Source organism: Salvia hispanica, chromosome 2 (genome assembly GCF_029641045.1).
Source record: "Salvia hispanica isolate PSC_SH4W2 chromosome 2, Shi_PSC_v1, whole genome shotgun sequence".
NCBI classification, from domain to species: domain Eukaryota; kingdom Viridiplantae; phylum Streptophyta; class Magnoliopsida; order Lamiales; family Lamiaceae; genus Salvia; species Salvia hispanica.
The window spans coordinates 38,476,405-38,494,797 of NC_142693.1; the positions used below are offsets into that span (position 1 = coordinate 38,476,405).

The window sequence follows — 18,393 nt, forward strand, 5'->3', positions numbered from 1 at the left end:
TTGTTAGGTCTTATATTGGTCCCAACCCAAGTGACCTTTTTCCGCTCCTATTTGTGCTAAGATTCCCTCTATAGCTTTTGCTACTTTGTATTGACAAATAAAAGATGTTTGTACACATTTATCACTTTCCTCATAAGGTTCATTTTGCAAAACATTCACCCCACATCCTAAAAGTACCAAGAATAATTATTTTCTTTGTTAGTTGGGATATATACATCATTGGTTTTGGTTGAAGCTGGATGTTTCTCACATGCTCCACTAATATCCAAGTCATTTGAAAAACTGAAACTATGACAAAAATATAAAATAAAATATGATAAAATAGGATAAATACATTATTTATAAAATACATTATAGTATTAAAACAAAACTAGATTGAGGTGACGACTATCTATGAAAATAGTTTTTGTTTTTTGGTCACCATTATCTATGAATAGTTTTTGTTTTTTCGTCACTTCAAACTTTATATTAAAACAAAAAAATAAATAAAATAGGATAAATCTTTAAAATGATGAAATTGATTCTAGTTGAAAATTAAAGTGTGAAAGACGTATACTTTCCATTTTTCTGACTTCTTTTCAAATACGAAAAGCGTGGACTACTTTCTCTACTCTATATTTTAGTCTACTCAAAAAGACTAGATTTGAATCTACGATCTTATCAACAAATTGAAATATGAAAAGGTAATTTTTATACGAAAAACTAACAACACCAAAATTAATTACTGTAACATTTTTGAATTAGAAACATGAATTCATCCAAGAAACTGCAGCATCACCTTGTTAACAAAATCTAAGGAAATTTGAATGCTACAACATCGAATTCGATATCTATATCACACATACTGATACTATTAAGAAGATGGGAAAGAGGAATGAATCATCGATTTCTTGCAATGAGCGATTGCTGCATTAATGGAAACCTCAATCTCCGCGGCGCTGCTGCTCCGCCGGAGAAACTGCAGCTCATGCAGGCCGCTCAAATTGAACGAGGACGACGCCGTCGATGACGAGGACGAGCAATTCGTCGTCGTGGTAGAAAAATCCGCACTGATTGCGCCGGAAAAGGATCTCCTGTGATCGTCAATTCCGCTCCTTTTCATCAAAGTAGCGAATCTCTTCCCGAATCTGGAGTATTTGACGGAGACGTCGGGTTTGGATGATAGGTTTTGGGGATCGGATTTGGTGAAGAAGGATTTGAGCTTGTGAGCGAGGATTGAGCGCTTCAGCTTGAGCTTTTTGGACCAGGAAGTGGCGGTGCTTCGAATCGGTTGGTGATTGGTGAGGAAGGAGTTGATTTCGGTGGGCCATTCGAAGGCGGTGAGGTCGCAGCTGACTCGGCGAGATTCGGAGGGGGAGATGGATGGGGTGTTGGAGTTGGTGCAGGGGGCGGTGCGCAGAAGGTGTTGGACCATTTGCCTGCGAGGGGGGAGGTGGAGGGGGAGGAGTTTGCCTTTGTAGAAGAGTTCGTCGGCGGCGGATTCGTCGGGGGTGGGAGCGGAGAAGAATTGGAATTCGAACTCTTTCAGCTGTGGGGATTTGGAGGGGGAAGACGCCAGCTCCATGTTTATGTACTCTTCTTCTTCTTCTTCTTCCTCTGCCACCAAATTGGATCCCATCTTCTTCAGCCTGCTACTCTCCTTCCACTGTGTGTATATGTGTGTGTTTGAGTGAATTGCAGAGTAAATTTATGTGTGTGCGAAATTAGCAAGAAAAATTTTCTGTGTTTTTTTATTTGAGAGAGAGGAGTGTGTTATAACTTATGGGGAGGAGAGCTAAAGCCTTCTTTATTAAAGATGAATAGTCTTTTTAATAAGATGGAATTAGAAAAGCTATGATTTTTATTATCAACAACTGTATCTACCAGTAAATCGAGGAATTAATTGAGTCAAATAAATTTATTTTTGAGGGCCAAAATATTGTAACCAATGCTATTTATTTCGAAATTATATGTAGAGCTGTCGATAGCAGTAGCACCATATTATAATTAGTTAAACATTTTGAATAACTGTGTGTAAAAAACAAACAATTATTGACTGGATACAGTAAATAAATAGGTCACTTTGTTTGTATAGATAATAGTATAATGTAGTACTATTGATATACGACTGAACATACATAGAATTCCTTGATGGCATAAAGAAGACATTTTATATGAGTAAAAAGAATAAAGATAAACGTATGTACATGTAGTATATAATATTTCTATATTATAAATCTAATTACACTATAACATGAATTAGTTTTGTATTAGTATTATTTGTATAGCAATATAAAAGAAGAAGTGATATGGACAATTTATAATAAATTTTCACACGATTTCGAGCTTGAATCGAAATAATTATACAATATTAAATTAATGTTTTTTTCTTAAATCTATTGATATTTAATTTAAAATTTTAATATTTTTCTAAATTATTATGAAATGATTAGCGTGAAATTTATTTTAAATTAATTCACGTTTATATATTGGTTTTCAATGTAAAATGCCAAAAAGTTCGATTACGCATACATTTACATATATCACTACCCAAATCAAGGGTTTTGTTGATAGGGACAAAAACAAAAAATTCAAAGAAATTAATTTAGAACTGAAAACATCATACACTAATATAATCTAACAAATCTTAGTGGATCTGCTGAGGCTTTATAGGACTTGTATCTTTCTACATGTGTCCAAAAATCACAAATTTAAATAGAAATGGAGTTTGAATAATGCAGACGTATACATCCCCTAGTGCAGCACCCACAGCTTTCACTGCAACTATAAAGAAATGAATACATAGAAAATTTAGACATAAATAAATTGGGGAAACAGCCCATTCCTCAAAACCTGGTTTTTTGCACCCCTCAAAACAATTAATTTATGGTGTGACCAGAAAAATGAAGTATTGTTGTTTGAATCTTGCAGTTGCTTTGGTCAAATTATGGGCACTTTGTCTTTTTATGATTCAAGAATCCAAGATGCTCTATGTAGATTGTAGATCCATATTCATCTTTTTATTTCATTGTTATCAATAATTATATAAAACATTTTATATTATACTACGAGAGATACGACGTGCAATGCATGTATTTGTTACTAGTTTAAATTTAAATATGATATCCGTAACATTGCGTACATTTACAATGTGATTGGGAACACCGATATATAAATAAGATAACAATTAAATATTAGGGTGACCTTGGGTGACCTTGTGTCTAAATATTTATTACTTCTTCATCTGTCCTATAAATTTGGTCGCACCTTAACCGAACACGAATTTTAAGAAATGTAATGGAAAGTGAGTTAAAAAGTTAGTGAAACGTGAGTCATACTTTTATATATTTGTGTTACAAATATGAAGTTCAATACTAAAAATAGTAAAAAAAATGAAATGGACAAATTTTGTGGAACGAATGGAAATGAAAAATGTGACAAACTTTCTAGGACGGAGACGGAGGAAGTATTCAAAAGCTAATACTTCATGTGTAACTTATGATTCAATGGAGCTCGCAAGTTACCCCTCCATCCATGCACCATTAAATATTCTATTTTAGATCACTATGGACATTAAGAATTGTGAAAGAATGCGGAAGGAAAAAATAGTGAAATGCATGTTTGATTTTCATATATTAGTTTTATATTAAACCTAACTTAAATGAGTGAGACATGTAATGACAATTGGACGAAGTATTATTTCATTTCTATGTGTTATGCATTTCTGATGTAATTTATGATTAATTGTATCATAGCGACACTTATCTAAAGCATACCATCCAATATTTACGGTATGCATCAAGAAAAAAGTATTGTACTACTATAACTAGTGAGAGTAGAGTAGGGTTGGGTTGGAGTTTACAAATGTTATTTAAAGTTTAAACATTGTGATATGAAAAGTTATTGCACCCCTAGAAATGGGCTTTTAGTTTCACTTTTAGTGCCTTCCTATGCACAATTTAGTCACTCAAATTATAAAATAATTATTGAGCATCACTTCCAATCAAAGTTCGATAATCGCATAATTATTAGACAATTATTTCAATATGGTATTGTATTATACATAGTTATGCGTGCGTCATTTGAAATCCACCTCTCACTATTGATGATTATTGGGTTTTAATGCGATCAAGGGTCAATTGTCGTCTAATAATGCTTTAATTATTTCATCTTATCAAAAAAGATATTTCTCCTTAATTCTGTTTTATTGACATATTTCATCCACTAAGGGCACAAACAAACAAACTTTTGCAATATAATTAAAATACTACTCCCTCAGTCTCTTAAAATTCAGTATCATTTGACTCGGCGCGGGTTTTAAGAAATACAATAAAAAGTGAGTTGAAAAAGTTAGTGGTATGTGAATCCTACTTTTATATATTAGTTTTAAAATAAAATGTGAGTGAGAATAAGTTAGTGGAATGTGGGATCTACTACCAAAAATAGTAAAAGTGAAAGATGAAAATTTTTCAGGAACGGACAAAAAAAAATAGATGACACATTTTCAAGGGAAGAGAGAGTACTATTAGATAATTTCGAGGCAGACTCCGAATAGTCCAATTATCTTTTCGGTCGGGCTTGGATATTATCAAATATAATGATATAATAATCGTCAATTTATAACATGTATAAATATAATAAGTTTTTGGGAAAATGGTATTCTTGCCAAACAATAAAAGACAAAAAAAATTGTGATGAGATGAATAGATTTATTGATTAAAGAAGATTATGGGCATCAACTTAGTACAACTATGAATAGTCTATGGTTTACATATAGATATGGAGTTTTTTTGCACTTAACAGTAATGAGAGTACTAAATCATATGCTGAGGTTAAAAAAAAGAAAAAAAACTGATGAAAAGAATACTGGTTACCAAAAAAAATTATGTCCCAGCATCTCCAGCCACTGATACAGTTCCGCATTCCGGCCTAACCGGGCTTCAGCCGGGCTTCTACAAGTTATCGATATCGGGTAAAGGCATTTTCCAGTAATTCCACGAGTTATAATCCTCCTGCGCAGATGCAAAGTTACACGCCACAAATATAGCATCAACAAGCCTGAGAAATGCGATTTCTTCGGGAAAAAGAGAAGCCTTTATGGCATTGGCATTACCTGCTCAATCAGTGATGTTGGTGGGAACATGTCATTCACCAGCGTGTGCAGCGAAGTGTATGATTTCACATCAATACGACGATTAATAGCCACCTCCCCCTGCAACAAAATAAACATTAAAATGAAAATCAAGTGTTTCGTTTCATTTTTCTTTTCTTGTTTGACCAAATCATTAAAGACTGTACCTTTGGGTTAATTATGAAGATTTTTCCCTTTGGAATCCCAATTTTCCGGTAGCTGAGCTCGTCAGTGTCTCTGTTCCCAAAGCCCGCGTAAAATGGATTGTAATCGGGAGGAAACAGAGCCTTAATATCCTGTAAATCGAAGATTGCAGAAACTTATATGAGAAGATGTGTAGGTTTTTGGCTGACAGATCTTTCATAACTAGATGGATATTGGCATTTACCTCCAAACATGCAATCTTGAATTCGTGTGGGGCTCGCCGTATAACTGGCACATCACAACATTTCTGTCAGATACGATGGGGAAAGATGCATCTACAAATCTATTGCAGTGCAGCAGTAGTGAAAAGAATGGAGAAAACGGAAATTTGCTTGTCATTATTCACAACCACATATGAAGGGAAATAATGCTAGAGAAGGAATCAAACTGATCAAGAATGGCTCTATCATATGAAATTCTTTTCATGCCAATAAAGTTTGAGCAACAGAATTTTGCGATTAGATTTCAAAATTCGAAAAGCAGGTTTCATCCATACGTATACACTTAATCTCCAAAGACGGCTCTCTCGTATCGAGAAAAAATATAAGTCAGGTAGAGGTATCACCTTCTCGGTACAACGAGGGAAATAATCCATCAGGGGAAATGACAACAGGTCCATTTGGCAAGCTTTTACCATCCTGTCCACAATGAAACAAAACAATAATCCCAAGTCTCAAAACGTTATAAGAAGCACAAGAACAGATGCAAAATCTTGCACGTCACAGATGTGAGATAGATGGCATACAAGAAATGGTGGAAGTCATAGTTACCCGTTAAAAGTAACATGGATTTATGTGGACCAAACGTTACAAGTTACAACAAATTGAGCCCATCTTACAATTAAGAAACTTTATAGGATGCCTTAAGGTGCTACAAACATATCCCTATCAGAAACACCAAGCAACAAATTCCCTAGAGCTAGTTAGACTCAGGCTCATATAAACTATACCTGCTTGAGATTGAATAGGAAACTTTTCGTTAAGTATGCTTGAACAATAGCCCGTGCACTCAGAAATAAGAGTTGGTAACCATTCTCCTGTAGCAAAAATAATCATAATGAGACAACAGAAATAGTATATGGATACAGAACAAACAAATATGCAGCTTATATCATGTGGGCTTTCATATTTAAATAATCAAATGAGCTCAGAATACACAGTATTAAGTATTAACACAGCTAGGGAGACTCTAAAAACCCAGCATAGTGCCAAGGAGTTTGTGGTTTCTACTATTGTTTTGTGGTTCCTATATTCAGATTCACCAATCACACCTCCCGTAGAGCTATGGTATGCTAGGCTTTAATTTACAGCTATTGTTTGCATCAGATGTAGTGGTTCCAGATTTTTATTTGTATTTGGGTGGTTAAGGATAGAAGTGTTCTTAAGGGGGGATAATAAGAACTATCTGCTTAGCATGAGTGAAGACATGCAAATATTATGCAGCATCTAACGATGAATTAGGTACCAGAACAAAGCATTTAAAGAGACTACCTTTATTGCAGAAAAAAGATGGGCGATCCCAGAATGAGTCCAGTCTTTTCCTACCAATGGCATAAACTGGCCAAGAACATCAGACCTACAAACAGGCATACATGATTTCTTTAGGCAAATACGAAAGCTTGTGGGATTGATTATCAAATCTCTATCTTTAAACACTAGAGTGTTAAGCCAATAATAGTCACCAATGCCGTACTTTAAACATATGTACCATCTCATTTAACAAATTCTGCAATGCAGCTTCGATGGCTACATTATAACTGCATCACTAGTAGCCGTCTTGGAAGAAAAAAACTACAGATTAGGAAATGAAATATAAAAGACTTACTTGGTAATAGTCCCGTCCACATCTGATATCACGATTCGTGTATTCCACTTCCACAAGTATATATGAGCTTCAACCTTCTGGGATCCAAGAACTCTGGTAGAGAATTTGAAACTCACCATATTTTGTCCCTCTTTGAGATTCAAAGATGCTATCTGTTCGGTAGTGGGCGCATTGGTTCTTATAAACTGCTTGCGGGGAGACTCGCTAGCTGCCTGTGCTGTGGGAGTTGTAGCTGCCTGTTGGCTCTGTGAGCCAGAGTCAGAACCAACATAGATGTCTTCATTAGATGAGTAGCTAGTGGCATGTTCGAGTGGCTTGACCCTCCTAAATGGGATTGGCCAGAGTCTCCATCTGCGAGATTGAGTAGACACCATCTGTGGATCATCTTCCTTTATTTCTGGCTTCTCCTGTTCGACCGGGATTGAATCATCTGGCTCAACCGGTATATACTCGCCAAAAGCAGCCATGCCGAGAACGACGTGTGCAGCTTTATGCCATGGTAAGTACTTCCCCTGAATTCTAACAATCAGGTCTTCATTTTTCACTACTGATGCAGGTGAAAGTTTGAAGTCCTCCAATGATATGCGCTTAGAGTCGAAGGCATCTTGTGCTGCACTCGAACCCATTCCAGCATGAAGCAACTTTGCGCAAAGAGATATCTCCAACCCTGCAATGAAAAATACGATAGTAACAGTTTTAGACCATAGCAGAAAGTAGGGGGTGGCAATCACAATGTTAGAATTAAATGAATTTCTTACCTGACGATATATCTAAATTTTTGTATCCAGTTGAAGAAGCTGTTTGAGGTTCTACACGGTCCTGGTCCCTTTCTTGACATACATCAGAAGGAGACTCCCTGCCATCATTCATTGTTCCGATGGTGCGATCAACTTCCACTGAGTCCTGATCAACACTAACTAATCGAACAGCCATGCGATCAGAACCATCAGGATCCGTATTGGAATCATATCTTTCATGAGCTGAAGCTTCAACCTGTGACTCTGGCAATGAGACATTGCTAGGATTTCCAGACTCGTGGCAATACGATTCGCCATTTTCTCTTGATATTTCAAGATTCTGTTCTACAGGCTCGTCATTCATCCAAGGACTGAAAGGAGATTTCTGGTCTCCTGAAGAACTGATATCCTCCTGATCCTCATTTGTCGACTGCTGAGACAATTCCATGAACTCCAAACAACTCTTGAATACATCTCGCCTTCTAAAACTACCTGATTCAGAGCCACTTTCTACGCTGAGTTCCTTGTCATGATTCGATGCCGGACTTTCTTGGAGATGATATAGATGCTCTTCATCACTTTGTCGATATTCCAACTGTTCAGAAGATTGAGGGTCCTTGTTTCCATTGCAATTTTTTCCTGAAGTAATTTCATGAGTAGTGGAGTCAAGCTCATCCATATAATTCGTTGTCCACGACTCATCACTCCTGTTAAACTGTTGAGTCCTTTCACCTGGTCCAAGGTGAAGATGAGGTGTGCTTAGTTGCACACTTGCAGCATCTGTCGCAGACGATGATATAGGCGCCGTTAGTATATGCCCATCTACACTCACCAAAACTACCTCCGAATTCGAATTTTGTGATTCCTCCAGTGCATGTTCCACACTATCTAAATTATCGTATCTACCAGAATCATACTCAGAAAACTCAACCGAACCATCCAAAGAAGATTGTTCATCTTGAAACTCATAGAAAATCCGCTCATTGTCAGACTCGACTCTCTCTAACCTCTTCATACTAAGTGAAGTGCGTAACTCTCGCATCTCTACATCACCACTATTAAAGTCATCAATCTCTTGTCCAAAAAAATCATTTTCTTTAGAACCACTCTCTGCATTACTATAAACACTACTATTATCCTCCCTCCCGCCTTCAAGACTGTCTGAGTCCTTAATACCCTCGTGATCATCCTTGTCCGCATCAACCTCTCTAACAAAATACGCTTCACCGGAGTTATCAAGATGCATATGAAAATTGGCTTCCACACCATTGACTTCTATCCGGACAACCTTCTCCGCCCCTTTGAGAACGCCTTGGAATTTTCCAAATCGAACATACCAAGGCGTGCTCCTAAACGTGCCATCATGCTGCTTAACAGTGATTATGTCAACCGCCCCACCAAACGGATGAAACGGTGTGGCAACAGAGTACACTCCTTGTGTTATGAAGCTACTAACTTTACCCACCACATTCATTTGGCTCACTTACACAAATTCAACCCCCAAAAATCCCTTACAGTCTACTATTTCTCAAAAAAACCTGTTAACCCTCTAAACACTTAATCAATCAACATAAACCAAGATAAGAGAATTGTCAAAACTGTTCAATCCTCGGAATCTCCGACATCTGCATGCAACAAATCGAATGATCATGCAATCATTCTATCCCTTTTAACTCTATTGCAAAATTAAATCTTATCTAAAAAATATAAAAATTATGATTGTTTTTTTTTATAAAGTGTACAATGTAGTCAAATCCGAATTCAAATCAACTCCAATTCAATTGCTGGTCTACCAGAGCCCTAACAACATGATTTCGCAACAAACATTTACTAGAAAAAAAAGAAGTCAACAACAGTGCGATACAAAATTCAAAAACATAAACTTGAATCAAATACTTCAGATTGAAAAGAAAGAGGAAGCATCAAACTTACACAAATTCAAGACTTTGCGAATCCGAGCTCGAAAGATTGAAGATTGGGATGATGGATGAAGTAAAATGCGTGAAGTTATTTGAAGAAGAAGATTCAAATAAAATATTTTTAAGGGTCGTCCATTTTTCTCTCTCCGAATGGTAGGTGATTTTGTGTGCAAAACTTCGGTTTGTTTCGTGAAATTTCTTCCTATTACAATTGTATTTTATTTTCTTGGGAAAAATTCTTTGAAAATTTGAAACATAAATTAATGGTATGAGAAAATCTAGATGAAACCAAAGGTGGAGTCAGATAAAATAGGTAGTGCTTGACTCAATAGCTTTATCTTCTTCTTATATTTACCAAATTACCCACGAATTCTTTTGGCAAAGTTACATTTTGAGTAGGGCATTTCGGTAAATGCAGTAACTCTTCCAACTAAGAAGCAATAGTATTTTGCAACACCGACCTCAGTAATTGATTTGTAATTTGTAATTTGTTTAAAGCAAAAAGTATTTATAATAGATGATTTGTAATTAAATATTTTTTTTATAAATTTTATTGGAAGAATGTGGCTGGATACTTGGTGTTTCAGATTTGATGAGCATTTTAAACAAATACGTTAAAATAGCTTATATAATATAGTGGTTGATCATAAAATTTCATGACCAATAGATCATGTTTTAAATATTTAACAATGTATTAGTTATTATAATAGTTAAAATTTACCTACAACTTTTGAATATACAGTAATTGGACTTTTTGAATCTGTCAACTAAATGTAGTATAGTATAGAAAAAAACAAGACATGTAACCTCCATTGAAGATGCGCATTGATGAATATGTGTTGTGTAATTGGTAATAGATATGTTTCCATATACTGTTATTGAGGTAACGTAATAAATACATATAGTATTATTTAGAATGAGTGAGGTGATAATATAAATTATTTTATTTTATTAATTGTTTAAATACAACACAAGAAAACGACTCTAGTGTGGCAGTCGGGGGGTATAGTCTTAGGAAAATAAATCTATTATCCAACCTTAATTAATTATTCAATTAATAAATTTTCATTAAAAATTATTTGGAGTATAGTCTTAGGTTAACAAATTACCAAAAAAAATTTCTTCTAAAAAATGAATCTTTACTAATCAAATCATAGTGCAAAACAAATATTCAGATCTCAAAGGACAATTACTGATTTACTTTAGCGTTTACGCGAATAGTTAATAAGAATAACATGGATAGTTCACCATTTATATTAATGAATAGATATTTCAAGTTTTTTTAGGAGCGTATATTGAGTATCTGACTTTTCAAACATTTTAGTCAGATATGAATCTCCTGTATAAAATATAATAGTTGGAATCCCAGTTGACAAAATATTGTCTAATAAATGTCATAACTAACAATGCAACCTATCATTATGTCTCGTTTGTTAGGATATAATAGTATAAATCCCAAATTATAGTAAAATAATTTAATAAAAGACATTAGAATTAAATAATATGGTCCATTTAAAAGAATTGAATCCCAACTACCCTCCTTCACATGCCTTGCCTGGTCGCACTTATTTGTGTCCCAAACGAAACAAACATAAAACAAATCATGTTTTTTGCAAGTGTGTGCGTGTGTAGCAATATAGTACTAACGTCCGATGTTGATGTTGATGTTGATGCATGGATAGATATTGACATGCTTATGATTGAAACTAAATAAAAATTGAGACTATAATTTGAAAAATTCAAAAGGTTCAAGCTATAAAGTGAGTACTAATTAAATCTATTTCTATTATTCAGACATGTTTGCAACATGGAAAATCTAAAGAAAAAGACATAATCAGCTTCAATTTTATTTTTCTTGGCGCAAGAACATCATCACAGCTAACAACAAAATAAAACAAAACAAAACAAAAGCAAATTCTAAAAATTTAGCGTTTTGTATTGCCTTCATAGACTCATAGTATGACATTAAGCAGATGAGGCAGCAGGAGGCATTGCCTCTTTTTCTTCAGCAGTGAAAGGTAATGGCTTCCTAGGAGCAGGCAATCGACCGATGCTGTCTACCTTCTCTTTTAATTTCGGAGGCGGCCTTGCTGCTTTTGGAAGTAGCCTGCCCTTCTTTTCGAACCACTCTGGTTTCAGCAGTGCCCGCAGCCCCAATTTGTTGTAATACACTCGTCTCACGGTCCCCCCGGCAGCCTCTACTGTTGCTTTTGCCCTTACTGTCACCCGTGAAACCTGTGTAGCTCGAGGTTAATGAAGCGGCCAAAAAATGGATGCCAAAAACATATCCAGGATAGAAGAAATGACTAGGAAAAATAAAAATGGATTACCTCTAGATGGATGGGCCATTTAATGTGTTCAGCTCCACGTCCCATCAGTCTAACACCGTCTTCTATTTGCTTGCCTATAGCTCCACAATCCTTTTGTTGGGAAAAAAATTAGTGCAAGTATGGAGCCGGAGAGAATAGTACAAGACACTAATATACACACCTTGAGAGTTTTCATTGTGATCAATTCTGAAGAATCTATTTTCCCAGCATTTATCAGCTTTGCGATTTTTCCTAAACCAACAGGCTGCAGGGGACCAATAGTTAAGCAAATTTATCATAAAGCTAGTGACAAACATCTTAAAAACTACTAATTGTGTACGGAGTATGCCAAATACAAGGGAGTGATTGTGAGACAGAGTGAGAGAGAGATATAAATGCAAAAACAGATCGAGCAAACAAAAGAGAAGGTTTTAGGCCCTGGCCTAATTGGATCATTATGGAGATGGATCACCAATGATTTAATTCAAATGCAAATTATGCAATCACATACAAAAATGAATGAATGATATCGGCATTGAGTTTGTGCTTCCAGTTAGATAAATAAATTTCTCAGAATGTATATCCCCATTCACAAATGCTTATGGGATATTATCCAGGGCAAAATAACAAGTGGCTGTGGAGACGTCAATAAGTTAAAAATGAAAAGTTACCACCTCTCATCTGTACAACACCTGAAAGGGTCACTTTACCTTGTACACAGACATTACATTTGTATTGCTTAGTGATGTGAAGAAATGTAGGGTTAAGAAAACACTCGTGCAATATCAAATTCAAGATGGGTGTACGTTTTGAGAAAGCCAAATTTATCAGGGGGCGTTTACTTTCGAGGATTAACCTAGATGGATATAAATAGCAGGCTAATCGGCTAATCCCTTGTTTACATAGATGGATTGGAATTTTAGGATATCACAGGGCGCTTGATAACTCCTAAGATTTGTGATAATATTGCTTGATTCACAACTTTTACAGTGGGTCCATGAATCTTCACATAAGCTCTCAAGATCATTTCGATACTCTTTCTATGTACATAGGAAGCATAAATGCAGGTATATGAATGATACTGGTAAGCTAAATTAATGATCACAGACACACACTAGGATTAACACCACATACTAGCAAGGGATTATCCGATTTGCTAAGGTTTCGTAATGAATTGCAGTAAAATTAAATCTCAGAAACATGAATACATAAGCTAAGGATTTGTAAGCATATGAAATGATGGATGGAATTAAAATGAGGATACCTGAAATGTGAGAGTGAAGGGATTTTTAAAGCCACGTTTAGGAAGGCGGCGACGAAGCGGCGTCTGTCCACCTTCAAATCCGAATTTATAGGTGCCGCGGGCCTTTTGACCCTTGTGTCCCCGGCCGGCGGTCTTTCCCTTACCCGACCCGATACCCCGCCCCTTCCTCGTCTTCTGCTGCCGAGAACCTGGATTATCCCTCAGATCGTTCAGTGCCAAAAGGCTGCTGTAAGCTCTCACGCTACCGAAATCATACCTATAATTGAAGCTACCAACGGATGCGGATGTACTCCTATACTGTAGTTGAGGGGGAAACCTTGGAGTAGGCTTTTGAAACGATCGTATCAGATTAGGTAGCACTGAAGCAAGTCTTCTTCTCAACATTTTCTCAACATAACAATCATGAAATTCAGTTTGGAGAAGAAGAAGCAGAGCGGCGGTTTTGTGCTGATTTTAGGGCTTCTTTCTAATTTTCATAATCACTGTTGCATTATTTTCTTTGATTTTATTTAATTAGATCTGTCTAAATTAAAGTTGAGATTAAACTTTAAATTAAATTCGCGATAAAATATAAAATGAACGGTGAAATTAAATTAGGAGGATTAGTATTGATTTTATTGCTGAAAGATAAAAACAAATTCAACATTCAATTAATATATCCGAGTCATATATTATTGCCTGAGTTTGGACTATCCTTTTTTGGCCAAAATTAATTATTTATTGTCGTCATTATTTTATTTTTTATATTTTTATTTTCATTCCCTTAACTTCTTAATTAAATTTCACGTTTATATTTTAAAATATGCTCTATTTATTAACTACAATTTATTTTGAAAAGAACCTAATCTAGTTGGAATTGGTGTTGGGGATTTGAGCTCAATTTCAATGTTACACTCCCTGATGATGATGGCTCCGTCACCGGCGTGTATGGCCGCCCGCAAGACGTCATCGCCTCCGCCGCCGCGGAAAGGCCAAAGGCAGAAACCCGCCACAAAAACCTCCCATGGGTTCGGGCGCGAGAAGAAATCACCCGTATGGCAGTGCGTGGAGAAGTGCGGCGCGTGTTGCAAACTCGACAAGGGCCCCACTTTCCCTTCCCCTGAAGAAATATTCGACAACCCTTCTGACGTCGAGGTATATCTCGGCACCCTTCTTGCTCTCTGTGTGTTTACTTCAATTCTTCAAAGATTTAATCTTGATTTCTGGAGCACACTGTGTAGTGGTCCGTTCCATTTTGTATAGTTGTTGATTTTTCAAGTAAATATGCATAGATTAATTGGGTCTTTGGGTGGTGAAGATTTTGATTGTATGATGTTGAACTGTGGATATGATGTGTAAGGTGATATTGAATATGTGGAACTGTGGATATATTGAGGTGCAGAAATTATATTGAGGTTGCAGTGTATTGTGCACTGAGCTCATAATTCAATAGGTCATTAAGTGACAGACAATTTGGCTGCTTTTAAGATGTTGAGTTTGTGGATATGGTGTTTACAGCTCTTGAATGCTTTGAGTGTGCACAAAAAAAATTGATTTTTTGTGTTGCCAAGAGAATTCTCGGTTGAATATGTGGATATAGTCATATAGTAGTATGCATGATTGTGAATAAACAAACTTACTTTGAGTTTTAACTACTTAACTAGAGTTCTTTTTTGAATATACAATCTTGAATATGTGGGTATAATTTGTTCAGCACTACAATAGCTTGGTTGGCGAAGACGGGTGGTGTATACACTATGATAAAAGCTCAAGAAAATGTTCCATTTATGCTGGTGAGTGCATTTTCACTCTGAGAAGTATTGATATCTGTTGCAATATTGGTTGCTAGAAAGGCCTAAATGTTGAAGTTTGGTAGGAACCGACTTATCAGAATGGCAAGGGGCCTATTTGAAGTTTCAAATCGTTATTTGAGCGTTCTGCAGTTCTAGTGTTTTGATTTTTTCAGATCGTCCGTACTTTTGCCGAGTTGAGCCAGAGATTTTTGATACTTTATATGGTATTGACAAGAAAAGATTCAACAAAGAAGCTTGCAGGTTTACCATCATAGTCCTTATCCCTTATAATGATTGTAACTGTTCATGTTTAAGCTGTTCATTGTAGTGGACTCGTTTTTCCGCGAGTCTATTAACACACACCTTGCCTTCAGTTGTTGTGCAGACACTATTAAAACTGTGTACGGAGCAAATTCACATGAGCTGGAAAAGTTCAACAATGCTATATGGAGCAGCAGCCCTAAATGATTAATCTTGCAAGTATGTCTGAAATTTAACTCTCCTCTCAGTCTTCTTCTGATAGGATATAGATCTCGTGTAATGTCCGGAATTCCTTTGGTAATGATTGTCTATTCTTTGTTTGCTGTTGGCTTCTCTGTGTCCCGTATCATAAGAGCTCTTCTGATTTCTAAAAATGTAAAATCCCTTTCTCACTCATTTTTCAGTTTTGTTTTGCTCACTCATTCTACTTGTTGAGTCTCCTTGTTACTTTCCAATCTGAGTCAATAAAGTCTCTATTTTCTTTCACAAAATTTCTTTTAATTGGATTAAAAGGTTTACGATGAAAGAAATTGGAAAAAGTTGTAATTAGATTCTTCCCATATAATCCCTCCATTCCACAAGTAGAGTGTGCTCAATTTGTCATTGTCGTCCATCCTACACTACTGTGCCCGTCCTTTTTATAGAAACCACCCTTATGTTTTTTACTCAGTCTTTTCAACTTGTTTACCTGTAAAAAGTGGGACACTTTCTCCATTCCAAACCACCACTGCCTAACTTTCATTAAAACTGTGTTGTCCGTAAAGAGTGAGTGAGCACACTCTTATGCGATGAACGGAGTATATATCATTTTTTGGAGAAGCAGTAGACATTAGTCTCAAACTAAACATCACCCAGTTCCTGTTTTCTGCTAGGAAGAGCTAATTGAAGATTGTTACATGATCGGCTCCTATGCAATGGCGCATCCATGCTAATCGGAATGCTGATCAACAACAAGGGAAAATCATATAATCTCGTGCTCTTCAAACAAGCAAGAGACGCAAGTGTTGCGGTTTGCAAGCTTGTAGCACAAATCATCTAATCTATGATGTGCCACGGAATGAGCAATCGATGTGAATTGATCTCGTGTAAACTGGAATTCACTGTCATTAGGTTAAACGAGGTTCAACGTCATGTACATTTTTCGGGTTAGAGAAGGCAGGATATGATGCAATAGAAATGAATAATTTTCTTGCTTCTTACTACTAAAATGGTGAAAACATATGGGATTCAGTCGGCGGAGAAGACTTTAGTCTCCAGTTGATAAGCTTTGGTGAAGAACGAAGGCCAAGAGAGGTAGGTCGACATTATGCTGCTAACAGTTGAAGCTCCCATCAACATGTTCATCACCACAATTTGGAGCTGGATGGCCTCAAGAGGCGACGCCCCGCCCATTATCAGCCCCGTCATTGCCCCTGGCAGCGATATTAGCCCCACTGTCTTTGCATTGTCCAGCACCGGAGACAGGGCTATCACCAGCGACCGTTTCACCTGTTGCAACGTTGCTTGTCGTGGCGTTGCCCCTAAAGCTAGAGCAGTCTCCACCTGTATACACATCACAACCAACTCTTACTAAATCAACTCTAATTAAAATTTGTGACTACATAGAAGCAAACCAATTCCATACCAAGTTCATTTGGATCTTAATGTCGTCACGAAGCTTCTTCATGGTGACTCCGGTAACGGTCATGGCGTTTCCTACCATCATCCCGGCTACTGGGATGATGTACCTCGGGGTGAAGGGGAAGACGTGCAATACTACGAGCACAAACATGGTAATTCCAGTGCCAACTAGAATCGAAGCCCCAGCAACGTACTTCCCTCGAGGGACGTGCTTCGCGCGCTCTCCGGCTGTATAACCGGCTACCGAGACCTATTCAATCACAAGACGAACCATACCCACTCAAAACCAATCTTTATGAAATACTATGTCAAAACAGAGTTATTTAATTCAATATGAAATCACATCTCCATAATTCATTTTGAACTGGCAATTCTATGCAATCACGTTCATAACTGAGATTACACGTTATCATGATATGATACTTGATAGTAATGGTTGACCAACATCAATTACGATAATACATAGATTTTTTTTTTTATACTTTGTACATGAATTTGCAAAAGATAATTCTTTTAAGAACTTTTCTTAAAAGTTAGAACATAGACTCGTATAAGTTTATAAACTTATTAATAACAATTGACATTATAAAACATATAAGTTCCCAACTCAATATCAAGAACTGATATGTTTTGTGATGCCAATTGATATTAATATACCAGATTACCAGATAACTGATATGATTTTCAATTCTCAAAGTTCTCATTTTAAAAAAGTTTTCACTAGAATCGCCTCGTAGATACACATGACATAAGTTGATAATATTATGATATAAGACAAATCTCAGCCTAAATTATGAAAAAAAGAGAGAAATTAAAGAGATACCATGAAAAGATAAGCCATGAGGATCCAGATAGCATTTTCCTGGTTGAAAATGAACTCCAAAACAAAGCCAATGATTGAGAGCTGAAGAAAAGCTCTGAAAATGGAGTAGGCCATCTCCCACTCCAGCCCCAGCTTCTGAAAATACGACAGCGCTATCGCCATCGCCACCACCGCCAACGCGGCCACCGGCTTAATCATGCCCTTCAAGAACTCCACCGCCCATTCCAACTCCATCCCACCACACTTGTTGCTACAAAACCAACCGAAATAAACTTGCAGTTACAAGCAACTGATATAGGTACGATATCTTATAATTTTAATGAAGGGGGATATTTTAATTAATTTATTTTTTCAACTAGTGGAATATTTCAATTTGTGGTGCGTGTGTGGTTGTGCTGGAGAAACCTTCCCCTGATGAAATGGAATTATTATTTTTTCTTGGTGGAGTTGGTATCTTACTTATATGGCATTATATTAATTTGATGATGAAAGCAATGTAGGGAAAAAGGTACGTACGGCCCCATACCACTTGTTTGAGATTTCAATTGAA

At 36.4% G+C, this 18,393-nt stretch overlaps 5 protein-coding genes across 7 annotated transcripts; 1 reads left to right on the plus strand and 4 right to left on the minus strand.

Annotated features, from left to right (window-relative positions):
* Window positions 1-717: 717 nt before the first annotated feature.
* On the minus strand, window positions 718-1,772 carry LOC125214481 (putative membrane-associated kinase regulator 3). Its single transcript, XM_048115531.2, has one exon. The coding sequence runs from the start codon at window positions 1,616-1,618 to the stop codon at window positions 854-856; it is 765 nt and encodes a 254-aa protein (XP_047971488.2). The 5' UTR covers window positions 1,619-1,772; the 3' UTR covers window positions 718-853.
* A 2,896-nt stretch (window positions 1,773-4,668) lies between these two features.
* LOC125201171 (phosphatidate phosphatase PAH1-like) lies at window positions 4,669-10,062 on the minus strand. The gene is made up of 10 exons (XM_048099143.2): window positions 9,808-10,062; window positions 7,897-9,500; window positions 7,139-7,805; window positions 6,805-6,889; window positions 6,264-6,350; window positions 5,880-5,952; window positions 5,499-5,542; window positions 5,278-5,406; window positions 5,093-5,191; window positions 4,669-4,991 (listed from the first exon to the last, which is right to left on the minus strand). Exons 2-10 carry the CDS (start codon window positions 9,347-9,349, stop codon window positions 4,932-4,934), a joined length of 2,697 nt encoding a protein of 898 aa, XP_047955100.2. The 5' UTR covers window positions 9,350-9,500; window positions 9,808-10,062; the 3' UTR covers window positions 4,669-4,931.
* Window positions 10,063-11,611: 1,549 nt separating this feature from the next.
* LOC125206079 (uncharacterized) lies at window positions 11,612-13,849 on the minus strand. Its single transcript, XM_048105377.2, has 4 exons — window positions 13,368-13,849; window positions 12,285-12,368; window positions 12,125-12,214; window positions 11,612-12,029 (listed from the first exon to the last, which is right to left on the minus strand). Exons 1-4 carry the CDS (start codon window positions 13,749-13,751, stop codon window positions 11,760-11,762), a joined length of 828 nt encoding a protein of 275 aa, XP_047961334.1. The 5' UTR covers window positions 13,752-13,849; the 3' UTR covers window positions 11,612-11,759.
* Window positions 13,850-14,185: 336 nt separating this feature from the next.
* Window positions 14,186-16,608, plus strand: LOC125201888 (zinc/iron-chelating domain protein). Of its 2 annotated transcripts, none has more exons than XM_089065386.1 (5): window positions 14,186-14,501; window positions 15,061-15,139; window positions 15,313-15,400; window positions 15,514-15,619; window positions 16,256-16,608. In XM_089065386.1, exons 1-4 carry the CDS (start codon window positions 14,253-14,255, stop codon window positions 15,605-15,607), a joined length of 510 nt encoding a protein of 169 aa, XP_088921512.1. In that variant the 5' UTR covers window positions 14,186-14,252; the 3' UTR covers window positions 15,608-15,619; window positions 16,256-16,608. The 2 variants fall into 2 exon arrangements, with proteins under 2 accessions (XP_088921512.1, XP_047956135.1); XM_048100178.2 differs by having other exon boundaries at window positions 16,273-16,608.
* On the minus strand, window positions 16,236-18,249 carry ALS3 (aluminum sensitive 3). Of its 2 annotated transcripts, XM_089065385.1 has the most exons (4): window positions 17,844-18,249; window positions 17,025-17,270; window positions 16,601-16,942; window positions 16,236-16,500 (listed from the first exon to the last, which is right to left on the minus strand). In XM_089065385.1, exons 1-3 carry the CDS (start codon window positions 18,075-18,077, stop codon window positions 16,628-16,630), a joined length of 795 nt encoding a protein of 264 aa, XP_088921511.1. In that variant the 5' UTR covers window positions 18,078-18,249; the 3' UTR covers window positions 16,236-16,500; window positions 16,601-16,627. The 2 variants fall into 2 exon arrangements, with proteins under 2 accessions (XP_088921511.1, XP_047956134.1); XM_048100177.2 differs by having other exon boundaries at window positions 16,482-16,942; window positions 17,844-18,248.
* Window positions 18,250-18,393: the final 144 nt, after the last annotated feature.

Bases quoted from the DNA above. Each gene is read 5' to 3' on its own strand.
- LOC125214481 (XM_048115531.2), bottom strand. From the start codon at position 1,618: ATGGGATCCAATTTGGTGGCAGAGGAAGAAGAAGAAGAAGAAGAGTAC.
- LOC125201171 (XM_048099143.2), bottom strand. From the start codon at position 9,349: ATGAATGTGGTGGGTAAAGTTAGTAGCTTCATAACACAAGGAGTGTAC. The intron at 6,351-6,804 runs GTAGTCTCTTTA...TTTTTGCTACAG, and splicing joins ATCTTTTTTCTGCAATAAAG to GAGAATGGTTACCAACTCTT. The intron at 5,192-5,277 runs GTACAGTCTTTA...ATTTTGTTGCAG, and splicing joins TCTTCATAATTAACCCAAAG to GGGGAGGTGGCTATTAATCG.
- LOC125206079 (XM_048105377.2), bottom strand. From the start codon at position 13,751: ATGTTGAGAAGAAGACTTGCTTCAGTGCTACCTAATCTGATACGATCG. The intron at 12,215-12,284 runs GTGTGTATATTA...TCCCAACAAAAG, and splicing joins TCACAATGAAAACTCTCAAG to GATTGTGGAGCTATAGGCAA. The intron at 12,030-12,124 runs GTAATCCATTTT...CGAGCTACACAG, and splicing joins AATGGCCCATCCATCTAGAG to GTTTCACGGGTGACAGTAAG.
- LOC125201888 (XM_089065386.1), top strand. From the start codon at position 14,253: ATGTTACACTCCCTGATGATGATGGCTCCGTCACCGGCGTGTATGGCC. The intron at 15,140-15,312 runs GTGAGTGCATTT...TGATTTTTTCAG, and splicing joins AAAATGTTCCATTTATGCTG to ATCGTCCGTACTTTTGCCGA. The intron at 15,401-15,513 runs GTTTACCATCAT...CCTTGCCTTCAG, and splicing joins TTCAACAAAGAAGCTTGCAG to TTGTTGTGCAGACACTATTA.
- ALS3 (XM_089065385.1), bottom strand. From the start codon at position 18,077: ATGGAGTTGGAATGGGCGGTGGAGTTCTTGAAGGGCATGATTAAGCCG. The intron at 17,271-17,843 runs GTATCTCTTTAA...GTGATTGAATAG, and splicing joins TCATGGCTTATCTTTTCATG to GTCTCGGTAGCCGGTTATAC. The intron at 16,943-17,024 runs GTATGGAATTGG...ATGTGTATACAG, and splicing joins TTAAGATCCAAATGAACTTG to GTGGAGACTGCTCTAGCTTT.